Genomic DNA, 12091 nt, shown 5'->3' on the forward strand with positions numbered 1-12091 from the left:
AAACAAAGAAAGACACATGGTTTTGGGCTGCGTGGAGTTTATTGTTTCATATTTCACGTGAATCACGTTCTGTCGTGCGTGGCAGACCCCGTCCCACACAGACCCCCCGCTCGCACCTTAGCGGTATCTCTCAGAGAGAGCCGCGGTGACGGCGGCGAGGAATTTATCGAAGGCGAGGTGGACCTCTGGGGTGAAGTCTTTGGGGAACATCATGGAGATGACCACGATGAGGCAGTGGCTCAAGAGCTGTGGATGTCAAAAGGACAAACATCTACAGTCAATCTGAAACGCTTTCAGTCATTTTTATGTGTGCAAAGCAGCTGCTGAAGGCGTTCAACCCACCGGGAAGTTGGCCGGGTCGACTTTCAACTTGAAGGCGTGGTACAGGCTGAGCTCCGACAGGCCCCCTTTCAGGTCATCGATCTTGCTCACAGCCTGATTTATCCCACCCATGATCTTCTTTGAGTGGATTCTAACGGGCTCGGAGCCGTAGTTCAGGTCTGTCCAGTGCTTGAAGTAGCTTCTGGTTTGCGAATATACAGCGAGCATCCTGCACAGACGCGGAGACAGTGAGTTTTATGTTGTGCGTAATACGCGCTGCAATGGCGCAATCGGCCCAGCGCGCTGCACTTAAATGACAGTACAGAAGTGAGATATGCAGATGTTGTGAGTTCAAGTCTCATCTGGAGCAGGTGTGTTCTTGTTCTTGTTCTAGATAATAAAATTCCTATATATATACACAGTATATACACGGTTTATATATTTCCCGATTATAAATTACGCACAAATGGCGCAAACTTTAAATGAAACGCTTATAGCGCACCTGGGCAAGACGCGATCACAGGCTGTAATGGAGTAATGGTGATATTAGGTTCGGATTAAACATCAAATAAAATAAAGTTTGAACTGAAAAAATAAACTTAGTGATGACATTAAAGTCACTCACCTGCCCAGCGCCTCGGCACCGATCGCATCTGAGGACTTGGAGATTTTACCCCACAGGTTCACGACAGCGTCCCTCTCTTGAACGGTCAAACTCATGATGGCTCAGCTCTCTCTCTCTTCACCTGAATTCGATGGTGATGTCTGGCATGTTTGGGTCATTCCTTAAATTCAATTTGCTCGAGTATCACGCCCACGGGTACGAATGCCAAGACACGTCCCCCACGAAGATTGGCCCCTTCCCCCAAAGACTGATAGAAAGTCCAGTGGCCAGATGCCACCCAGAGAGGCTTTATCAGCTGCTCACATCGTGTGTGTCGGCTGGCAAAAACAAGATAAATCATGAAGTTATCACATGTGTTCAAAATGTTTGATAGGCACGGAATCCAGGGGTGGGTGAGGTCGAGGCTCGCTTGAGGTGAGGGGGGGGGGGGGCATCTCGGGTCACACGAAGGAGCCTCAGAAGGGGCGCTGGGAGGTTAATTTCAATCAACCTGATCTTCAAAATAGAGAAAGTAATTGTCCACACACAATTAGTTATTAACATTTGGTTATAAGTAAATAATAAATAGTGAATGGTTTGAATAAAACTCCTCTACTGCTAATAATAAAGTGTGATTTCTTCTATGAAGAAGAAGAAGAAGAAGAAGAAGGGACACAGTCGAAGTATCAAGTTTTTTTTGGACGTTTTCACTCACTTGACGTAAATTTCTAAAGGTTTTTAATTCACAAATAATGACGATTGATTTAAGTTTATTCAAGGAAAAATCACACGATTGGAATTTGATTAAAAAACAAACACAGATTGTAATCAAATCTCTGCCCCCGCCCGCCGCTCCAGCAGGAGATATTGTATGTGCATTTGATTAAACATTTCATCCAATTAAATGATCACATCATCAGTGCACCATGGTTTCGATCTGTGTATTTTCCGTCCATTGAGAATCTTAATCACCGCATGAGTCTTCATCAAAGTTCACGAACGCGTTGGCAGCAGTGTCTGGGTGGAGAGGCTGCGTTTAGAAGATACCACTACTGTCACTCCAGATAACAGTGGTGTCACACACGGCCACTGACGGTCAGAGTCAGTGCAAATTACTCTTCAGCTTTAACAGTTTAAAAAAACAACAACAAAAAAACTCCTTCACTGTAAGAAAAATGATAATAATTGCCCTGAATGTTTGAAATAAGGCCGATCACGAGTTAATAATATCAGAACCAACACTAACAATTTCTCAAAGAAGACGTCTTAATAATTGGAAAATAATTTATTTGATTTAAAGTTACCAGCGACATATTATTCCAACTCACTTCCTGTTTTATAAATTACATCTCCTCAAACTTGAAAACTGTCTGTTTCTGATAGCAGGTTGACATTTTTGTAACTGAGTCTTGAGCATCAGGTTCACATCGAGGTCAGCCCTTTGGCGTCGTGTCAAATCTGAAATTACTTTCAACTCAATTTGAAAAGATGCCAAAAACATTTGGACGATTCAACGAGTTTATCACCAACACGTCATCTCCAGCCTATCACAACCGACCTCTCCTTCTGGGCGGGGGGACCTTGACTCAATTAAATAGTGGGGGGTCAAGATGTAACTTATTTAACTTCATTTCTCAAGTCTGAAGCAAAATCTACACGAGTAGCCATGGTTGCGTGGAGTGCACAGGAGCGCATCCTCCTCAAGGATGTTTTCGGCAAGATCGACTCTGCAGATGTTGGGGCCAAGGCTCTGCGCAGGTATGGAGAGCGTGGCCCCTGAAACTCCTCAGGTGTTGCGTAAATTAGACGGTTTCAGCTAGAATATTTCCGACTTCCTTTTTATTGTCTCACTGTGTGCAGAATCGTCTCCAACTTAGCTGTCCTTTTCCCTGCAGGTGCCTGATCGTCTACCCCTGGACACAGAGGTACTTCAGCAACTTCGGGGACCTCGGTTCCATCAACACCAACGAGAAGATCACAAAACACGGCGCCACAGTGATGGGCGGTGTAAACCGGGCATTGAAGAACATGGACAACATAAAGAGCGAGTTCACCGCCTTAAGCACCCTGCACTCCACCACACTGGAGGTGGACCCAAATAACTTCAGGGTAAATGTTTAGGTTCATGCATGAAAATCACTCATCACACTCACATATACCACGTTTATTACATATGATAATACACTTAATAATACACTTAATAATACACTTAATAAACATATAGGAAATAAAGTGTCAACACAAACCATGTTGAAATGTAAGATGAGTAAATTATTATTGTGGAAAAAAAAACAGTTTAATGCCACGTTTGACGTTTTGTCAGTCGTGTCAAATTTTAATATCGTCATTACTGGATGTATTTTTTATTTTTTTATTTTTTTTTAAAGGATCTGACATGTCACTTAATTCTTTGTCTTTGCCCATAGCTGCTGTGTGACTGCATAACCGTCGTCATCGCCGGTACATTGGGAGCAAACTTCAAGCCAGAAATTCAAATTGTCTTGCAGAAGTTCTTCGCGGTGATGATCGCCGCCTTGGGAACGCAGTACTACTAAAACCAGCAGCTTTCTGACCTGGACAAATGAATGAGATCTTAAGTTTGTTTGGATGTAATATGTGTCTCCTCAATGAAAGAAATAAAGGCACAATGAAGTAGTTTACGTCTCTGGTCTCTGATTTTTTTTATTTATTTTTTTTAAAGTTTGCGTAATGACATATAAATCCGGACAGGTACTGATTTAGGAAGGCATATAAGCAAAATTGAAGACTAAAATGACTAAATCAATATTATTCAAATACATAAATATCATTTTAGCATATTCGGAAGTCAGTCACGTACACGATGTAATTGTTTTTTTGGCTTATATATGTCGTGGATTCATGCTCTGAACCTATCTCGCAAATCCTTGACGCATTCCGTGTACAGTGCGTCCTCTAAATCCACGTAAACTGCGCACAAGGAGAAGGTTATTACTTGCTATAACAATCCTTTTATTATTTTTAAAAAATTTTTAGCTCAAAGACAGAGACACTGGCACATAACCACTGCTCGCTGGACGGGTCCCTCATGGGGGACCTTTGAGGCCCCACAGCTCGTGTCCCAGTCAGGAGACAAGGCCGCAGCAGTGTTCGTGAAATCTGTGTGCGGCCTGCAAGACTTATGTTTGTGATGGTACTGTACCTATTCAAAATTTGGTCTTCGATTCGTCAGAGAATATAATAATAATAATAATAATAATAATAATAATAATAATAATAATAATAATAATAATAATAATAATAATAATAATAATAATAATAATAATAATAAAATTTTATCCCCCTTAAAACCCACTTTCACCATATTACCTACCGTTTGTGTTTAACACACTTCACATATCCTTTTGTAATATTATTTTATGGCTTTTCATTTGATTGTCATCACATATTGTCCTTGCTTTGGCATTGTTTCTGCACACTACAATTCGAGGTTTAACAATACATTTCTTTTGGTGATTATACAGCAGGACATGAAGGACGAAGACCAGGGAGGATTCAATTCAAACATCTTGTTTGAATGAACCAAACAAAACAACTGAGGTTTACGTTGCTCTGTAAAAATACATTTAAATCATTCCACCAGGGTAACCAGACTCAACTAGTTTAGATAGTTTTGATTTTATAATGAATTAGAATATTGAAGTTAGAATATTTAATCAGCCCGACAAGGATTGAATGTATATGCATATTATATATACATATGTATATACACAGTATATATGTATATATACTGTATATATTTATTTATTTGTTTTTATTTTATTTTTTTTCATCTGACATTTTACACATTTACTGATCATAATTCATAATGTTAAACAAACATGAGAGTCAGAGGAAAAATAAAGTCAGTGTTTCAGGAACTCTGATTCTACAACTGAAACTTAGCCTGATTGTCTGACCACAATTTATCAGCAATAGCTTTTATAGTAACTGACTTTAAACTATATGACAAACTGAAAAGACGCCATTTAGTAAACTTGCTTTGCAACTGGTCATGGAATTTAACGAAACGTTTAGGGCACTTGATTCTAAAGTTATATGTCAATGTCCAGTGCATCACATTTTGGTGTTTATTCCAGAATCAGACAAAGATCACGGTTTTCACATCACCAGGGATTGCGCCATCCTTATTACAGCTGCTTACTTCTGGCTATACGTGAGCCAAGTAGTGACCCTGTAGGTAGTTGACCATGTTAACACCTAAAGACCAAACAAGTTATATTTGTAACAAAGCGTTAGTAGTGCATACAATCATCATTTTGGAAAAGAAAGTAGGATTTCTTCTTCTGTGGTGGTTCTTTATCATTGTATTTACTGGTGAAAGCGAGACTTGTCAGAGGGTTAGAGCCACCAGCGCGTTGGAGGCCTGGGTGTTACTCAATTTGTAGTTTTTCAGAAATCATAGTCATTCACAGTAACAAATCATTTTCAGGTAATCAATCAATCAAATAATCTTTACAGGTCTTCACTGTATTATTGATTTGCACAGAGGCCACTTGTATAAAAAACTATTAAAAATACATAAACTTCACATTTTTTGTACATAAAAATATAAATTTGTAAAATAGTTGCTAACGATGTTGGATAATTGAAGTGTAGTAAAAAGTATATCTGTCAAAGTGGAGTTTAAGTATGACTACAGTGAAAAGAAAATACTTAAAAGCATTATTATTTTTCCATCTATCCATCCATCCATCCATCCATCTCATCTACTGCTGCTCATCCGCCTTACGGGCCACGGGTCTGAATCTATCCCAACTGGCTAGGGGCGAGAGGCGGGGTACACCCCAGACAAGATGCCAGCTAACTGTGGGGCCACATGAAAGACAAACAACCATTCTCTTGCACCTCTCATACTCACACCTAAATCTGCTTTTACCAATTCACCTGAGGTACATGTATTTGTAGGAGGGAGGAAGTTGAACCTTGAGAACCTTGAGAGAACCCCAACATGACGAGAACATACAAACTCCACACAGACTCAAACCAGGAACCTTTATGTAGTATTGATATCAGTCATTTGAGATCTCTGATTGGAACTATGTGAACAACTTAATCTAGAAGGAAAATGAACTCAGATGTGTCTAGTGTTGAGTATATTCCTGTTCAGCGACTGTTTCTTCAAAATGTCACATAATTCTCTTCAAATCAGTGAAATAAGCTAACATTAATGTGTTTCACAATTTATAACTGTAGTAGATTAATTACTACAGTTGTAAATTGTAGTAAAATTGTAGTTGTAAATTGGAGGAAAATAAAAAGTTATATGAGGATTCAGTGAATTACACGTCTCAAAATATATTGAAGTCTCACAAGATTGATTTATAAAAGAATGAATAAACATTGTAAGTCTGAGTGAATGGATTTGATTTCATTTTTAGAATAGCAAGTAGTATAGATTTTATCATTTTAACGACGTAAGAATTATTTCAACTCTAATGAAACAACACAACAAAAAGAAAGGTGTTAATTGCACATTTTTAATCATAAAACACTACAGCATAACAATCAATAATGCATTAATATTTCAGGTCATGTAACATCGTAAATGGTTCATAAACAGCATCAAATCACATAGTTGGATCTCATCTGTATTTCTCGGCGAGCACGGCTGCAAAGGCTGACAGGTACTTGTCCATTGCTGCGTGTAAAACAGGCGTGAAGTCATCACCCATGTAACACGCCAGGGCGACGAGTACACAGTGTGAGAAAAGCTGCGGAGGAGGGAGAGAATGGTTATTTAGGGCAGCCTTCTCTCCATCTGGAATAATCAAATTAAATCATCAGCTAAACAAGTGTATTGTGTTTCCAAAAAGAAAACAAAACAAACAATTATACATGCATGAGCTGCAGCCCTTTCAGTGATCAAAATGATGTAGATTCATATCTACATACTATATTAACAAAAAAGTGTTTCAGTTGGGTCAGAATAATATACCACATATTCAAAATTGATTACTGTGTAGATATATGTATGTGTGTATTAATGGATGTGCAAGAAAACCACATGTGCTGCCATAAAAAAACCAATGTATCATTAAAAGTATCCTTCCAAATCGTATCATCTCAAATCTGTGTTTGAATTCTGTTGCAGAATTTAAAGAACAGTGTGACGTGTTGTTAACGGTGTGACCCATCAGAGCTGATGCCAACCGCACCTTGAAGTTGGGCGGGTGTATCCTCAGCTGGTAGGCGTGAATGGTTTGCAGGTGAGCCAGGCTGACAGCCAGCTGGCTGATGTCTTGGGCTCCCTCTGCTATGGCCAGGACAATCTTCTTTCCATGAGAGAGCATGTGTTCAGACCCAGGACTGATGTCTAGATGGGAAAAATATGTCTTGGTACCGGGATAAGTTGTAAACATTCTGTGGAAGAATCAGGAAGAGACAAATGGATTCAAAGGAAGGATTCAGGATCTTCATGATCTTTCCGGGAGTGATTGGTAATATTTTTACTCATGTTCTGTATTTTAGTGAGAAATTGAGGCGCTGGTGTTATTTCATTAAGCTCAGGTTATGCAATTTATTTCTGCTCCATTACATCCCAGAGGAAACTTGATTTGCTCCACAACAAGTGTCTGACTGACAGTTTCTAGTTGTGTAAAAATGATTATCCAAATTTCACGGATTTCTGAGTTTGGAAATGTGTGATAAACTGAAGCATTAAAATGAATTGTACTCCATGAAATCAATTATTTAAAATCATGTTAGAGGAAATGGACAATTCATCCTCCTGTTCATACACGTGATGAGAAGAGAATTTGATAGACAGAAATTAAAGTATTTCAAATCATTCAAAGTAATAAAATACAACATTTTTATAAATGGAAACATAGAACAACAGATGTGGAACAAGATGATCACGTACAGTTTCATTTTTGAACATCTTGGCATGATGAATTTGACAACAGGACATGAGTATCAATTCAATAGAGCATTAATACTAAAACTAGTATTAAGATCTGAGTACTTTTTAAATTAAATTATAACAAACCTTGAGTAAGAAGACATCAAGATAGTTTTGATTACACCTTTTGTTATTTCTCTCACTGTCATCATCATCATCATCATCATCATCATCATCATCATCATCATCATCATCATCATCATCATCATCATCACACAGCTCATTCACGCTGATGACCAATGCCATCAGCGTGAACTTTCTCAAACAACGATCAAGTTTAAGGTTAGAATGATCAATATCTAACTGATAAATAATTCAGCAGCACGTGACGGTGACGTCATCCATTAAATGAGAGTCAAAGATTAAAAGTTTTGTCACAGCAAAGATGAAGATCTCCGCGAAAATGCACACCATACTGGCTGGAAGAATATTGTTATTCAGAATTTTTGTATGTCTTTATTCTATTTTTGAGCTCGATTCCAGTCAACATGAGGTTTATATGTAGAAAAGGGTTTTTTGCACCTACCTGTTGAGCGCATCTGACCCAATCTCATCCGCCACTGAAACCATTCTAGTCCATACTTCTGCAATGAGGTCTTTCTCCTTCTGCGAGAGCATTGCAGCCGGAGCGTGTGTCGACCTGACGGCGGTGGTTAGAGTCGGACTGGAAAATCATGTGCCTGAAAGGCATAAATCAAACATTTTGTCACCGCATTAAAAAAATTTTAATCCCCAAAACGCAGAATCAGATGGCACGAAAAATACAATGAAAAATAAAAATAAAAATCCTTCTTTGTGAAAAGAAAGAGAGCTGGAAAGGTCAACGTCTGTGCGTTTCTGTTGTTTGTTTTCCTTCCAATTCGTTATCGGATTTCACCCAGGGCAGGGTGGGGGGTCCACGACGCTGTGCTATCTGTGGCAGCACATGGGGGTCACGCCGGATTATTCTACCTCGTCGATAATGTGAGTGACTTCAATATGCAGTTTGCGGTTTATTTGTGGTTTATTTATGTATTTATTTGTTTTGCTTGCTTTGTTTATTTTAGACAAACCAATTTTCTGGAAAGAATTTTTTTTTTCTTCACAGAAAATAAAAGACATTTAAAGCTACACATAAAAAGAAATTAAGTAGGGATTTAAATCAACTAAATGGAAAACAAAGGAAGCACAAGAGTAAAAGTTACGAGCAGTGTAAGAAATAATAAATTAATCAATTTCATATATGAGGGAAACTTAGAAATAGATTCAAAATAAACGTATAGATGACCATATGGGGAAAAATGGGCAAGTCAGAGGCTGCACCATTGCAGACCTGATGCAGTAGTTTAGATATGTTTTCAGTTTAAGCCTCTCTTCCATGAAGCTCCATCACTAAATGACCTCTGACCTCTGCGGTATGGGTCTTTTTTTTGTGGCACCGTCATAGAGGAGCTGACAGAAAGCATGGTCAGCAAATATTGAAAGAAGAATCAATAACTGTAGAGAGTATCTTTCATTTATAATAATTCTACAGCAACATCTGACAACAGTCAAGTAATAAATACATAATCTTTTAAAAATGTGCAGAAAATCACTTGAAATAATGAAAGCCTTACACAGATCCTCAAAATCAGACAAACAGGACCCTCCTGAAAGCTTGTCAGGCCAGAAGATGTTCGGCCAGCTGATCTTTAGATCAGATAAAACTTAGTCATGTCATCACATACCAAGTACCGCATGGCAAACATGGCTTTCAGAAACTTTAAGGTCATGCAGGAGCTCCAGGGGTAGTTACCTGCTTTGACCCATATTATTCATCCGGTCTGGATTTTTAGGCTGTGTTTTAGGCAAACCATAGCATGACTCAGCATACTGAGGGGAGTTCATGTCCTCTAAATAAGAAAAATGCAGAGTCACGTTTATCTCAGTGTGTTTGGCTGCTCACTGTTAAAATGATAAGGTGAAACATTATTACTGGCATTTTAATGTGAATATATTTCTTTTCTTTTTTTTTCTGAAAATAATTAATCACTGTGTTAATATTGTTATTGTAGGAATTTAAAATCCGACATATTAAATATGCATTTTCATTCAATTTGTTACAGCAGGAAGAAATTCTCTACAAATTATTTATCAGAATCTATTTTTAACAGTGACATTTTGCACTGAAAGATCAACAAGTAAATTTATTATGTAGTGTACATAGATCTGTGTGGATTTAAGGTGTTTTTATTGACAAAATCAGTGATTTTAAGTCATGATGAATGAGTGAATGAGGACTTCATCTAATTAAAAAAAAACACCACTGAAAGGCTAATAACATGCATCTTCTTCTTTTTTCTTCTTGTTCTTGTTGGTGTTCTTCTTCCTCTTCTTCTTTTTCTTCTTCTTGCTCACACAAATGTCCTATTCACTTTAGTTGATGATCAACTCACTCTTGCAAATTTCCTGATATAATGCACTGATTTTTAAATTGTATTTCTTTTTATTGGTTGTTAGTACTTTTGAAGCACAACATGGAGACAAGAGCCTCTGTTTTTAGTTTGATAAATGTTAGTTTTCTTCATTCAGGAACGTTTTTGATGTGAATTCCTTTTTGTGTGAATCTCTTTTGGATTTTGTGTCAACGTGATTATCTTGTAATTTGGCTTTTATGAATAAATGTACTTTTAAAAATCAAAAAATCTTGTTCTTCTTGTTGTTGTTCATGTTCTTGTTCTTGTTCTTGTTCTTGTTCTTGTTCTTGTTCTTGTTCTTCTTCTTCTTCTTCTTCTTCTTCTTCTTCTTACTACCTGGGCCAACAAGATGACGGGAAATGGACCTGACCCGCAGTGGAGACTTCTGTACAAACCTCCCCTCAAGAAAAAAACAGCCGACCTCCAGTGGAGGATTTTACATGGTGCCGTCGGTTCCAATGCTTTTGTCTCTGTTTTTGCCCCTGCGGTGTCCAGCCAGTGTCCCTTCTGTCCTCTTCAGGAGACAGTCTTTCATACTTTCAGTGAGTGTGGGAGACTTGCAGTACTCTTCACTCTTCTAACAAATGTTTTTAACTTGTTCAATGAAAACTTTAGTATCAGGAAATTCATCTACGGTGCTGGGTACAATAGATCGAATCAGAGAAAGTGGCAGCTTTTAAATTTTATTTCTGGGGAGGCAAAACTTGCAATTCATGTGACCAGGAAGAGGAAAATTGAAAACGATACCGCTCAAGAAGCAGCTACTGTTTTTTGCTGTAACATCAGATGTCGCTTAAAACTAGAATTTGGTTTCTATAAATTGACGAAAGACCTGAATAACTTTAGGAACATCTGGTGTTACAAAAATGTCCTATGCACTTTAGTTGATGACCACCTCACTTTTGCAAACTTCCTGTTATAATGCACTAATTCTTATATTGTATTTCCCTTTGTTTCTTGGTGTTTAATGTTTTTGAGTGTTTCGTATTTTTGAAATTTCATCTGATGAAAATTTGTAAAATGTTCTAAATGTTCTAAATGTTCTACATGTTAAATGTGATTGAAGTTTGTTTGGAAAAGATGTTTTGAGGCACTTAAATGCTTTCATCTAATGTAAAACTGCAAAATGTTTGAATGAGATTAAAGTGTTTTTGCAAAAATCAAAAAAATCTTCTTCTTATATTGTATTTCCCTTTGTTTCTTGGTGTTTAATGGTTTTGAGTGTTTAGTGTTTTTGAAATTTCATCTAATGAAAATTTGTAAAATGTTCTAAATGTTCTAAATGTTCTAAATGTTCTAAATGTGATTGAAGTTTGTTTGGAAAAGATGTTCTGAGGCACTTAAATGCTTTCATCTAATGTAAAACTGCAAAATGTTTGAATGAGATTAAAGTGTTTTTGCAAAAATCAAAAAAAAAAATCTTCTTCTTCTTCTTCTTCTTCTTCCTCTTCAGCGTGACTATCTTGTATTTCGACTTTTATGAATAAATGTGATTTTAAAAATCAAAAATCTTCTGCTTCTTCTTCTTTGCTCCTCTCTAAGGTCTTGACAAAAAGACTACGAAAAGTAATTGAGCAGGTTGTTCATGTTGACCTGGCTTACTGTGCATCGGACAGGCTAATCACTGATAAAGTACATTTAATTCGTAATGTTTTGGAACTGTCAGGTTTATTGGGCACAGGACTTCCATAGACCAAGAAAAGGCTTTTGATAGAGTTGAACACTCGTACTTGTGGCACACGCTACAAGGTTTCGGTTTCAGCTCTAACTTTATTACCAAGATTCAGA

At 37.6% G+C, this 12091-nt stretch overlaps 3 protein-coding genes across 4 annotated transcripts; 1 reads left to right on the top strand and 2 right to left on the bottom strand.

The window, feature by feature from the left end:
* Positions 1-20: 20 nt before the first annotated feature.
* Positions 21-1106, bottom strand: hbae5 (hemoglobin, alpha embryonic 5). Its single transcript, XM_068304739.1, has 3 exons — positions 947-1106; positions 343-550; positions 21-246 (listed from the first exon to the last, which is right to left on the bottom strand). The coding sequence occupies exons 1-3, from the start codon at positions 1039-1041 to the stop codon at positions 118-120; spliced, it is 432 nt and encodes a 143-aa protein (XP_068160840.1). The 5' UTR covers positions 1042-1106; the 3' UTR covers positions 21-117.
* Positions 1107-2524: 1418 nt separating this feature from the next.
* LOC137588023 (hemoglobin subunit beta-2-like) lies at positions 2525-3581 on the top strand. Its single transcript, XM_068304738.1, has 3 exons — positions 2525-2683; positions 2821-3034; positions 3352-3581. Exons 1-3 carry the CDS (start codon positions 2592-2594, stop codon positions 3478-3480), a joined length of 435 nt encoding a protein of 144 aa, XP_068160839.1. The 5' UTR covers positions 2525-2591; the 3' UTR covers positions 3481-3581.
* A 2847-nt stretch (positions 3582-6428) lies between these two features.
* hbae4 (hemoglobin alpha embryonic-4) lies at positions 6429-9598 on the bottom strand. Of its 2 annotated transcripts, XM_068305623.1 has the most exons (4): positions 9464-9598; positions 8395-8548; positions 7123-7327; positions 6429-6678 (listed from the first exon to the last, which is right to left on the bottom strand). In XM_068305623.1, exons 2-4 carry the CDS (start codon positions 8484-8486, stop codon positions 6550-6552), a joined length of 426 nt encoding a protein of 141 aa, XP_068161724.1. In that variant the 5' UTR covers positions 8487-8548; positions 9464-9598; the 3' UTR covers positions 6429-6549. The 2 variants fall into 2 exon arrangements, with proteins under 2 accessions (XP_068161724.1, XP_068161723.1); XM_068305622.1 differs by lacking the exon at positions 9464-9598 and having other exon boundaries at positions 8395-8703.
* Positions 9599-12091: the final 2493 nt, after the last annotated feature.

Source organism: Antennarius striatus, chromosome 21 (genome assembly GCF_040054535.1).
Source record: "Antennarius striatus isolate MH-2024 chromosome 21, ASM4005453v1, whole genome shotgun sequence".
Taxonomy (NCBI): Eukaryota; Metazoa; Chordata; class Actinopteri; order Lophiiformes; family Antennariidae; genus Antennarius; species Antennarius striatus.

What these genes read in the sequence shown, in the direction of transcription:
- hbae5 (XM_068304739.1), bottom strand. Translation starts at nt 1,041, where the DNA reads ATGAGTTTGACCGTTCAAGAGAGGGACGCTGTCGTGAACCTGTGGGGT. An exon ending in GGTGCCGAGGCGCTGGGCAG is followed by an intron (nt 551 to 946) that starts GTGAGTGACTTT and finishes GCGTCTGTGCAG; the next exon opens with GATGCTCGCTGTATATTCGC. An exon ending in TCGACCCGGCCAACTTCCCG is followed by an intron (nt 247 to 342) that starts GTGGGTTGAACG and finishes TGACATCCACAG; the next exon opens with CTCTTGAGCCACTGCCTCAT.
- LOC137588023 (XM_068304738.1), top strand. Translation starts at nt 2,592, where the DNA reads ATGGTTGCGTGGAGTGCACAGGAGCGCATCCTCCTCAAGGATGTTTTC. An exon ending in GGGGCCAAGGCTCTGCGCAG is followed by an intron (nt 2,684 to 2,820) that starts GTATGGAGAGCG and finishes TTTTCCCTGCAG; the next exon opens with GTGCCTGATCGTCTACCCCT. An exon ending in TGGACCCAAATAACTTCAGG is followed by an intron (nt 3,035 to 3,351) that starts GTAAATGTTTAG and finishes CTTTGCCCATAG; the next exon opens with CTGCTGTGTGACTGCATAAC.
- hbae4 (XM_068305623.1), bottom strand. Translation starts at nt 8,486, where the DNA reads ATGCTCTCGCAGAAGGAGAAAGACCTCATTGCAGAAGTATGGACTAGA. An exon ending in GGGTCAGATGCGCTCAACAG is followed by an intron (nt 7,328 to 8,394) that starts GTAGGTGCAAAA and finishes ATTCTTCCACAG; the next exon opens with AATGTTTACAACTTATCCCG. An exon ending in TACACCCGCCCAACTTCAAG is followed by an intron (nt 6,679 to 7,122) that starts GTGCGGTTGGCA and finishes CCTCCTCCGCAG; the next exon opens with CTTTTCTCACACTGTGTACT.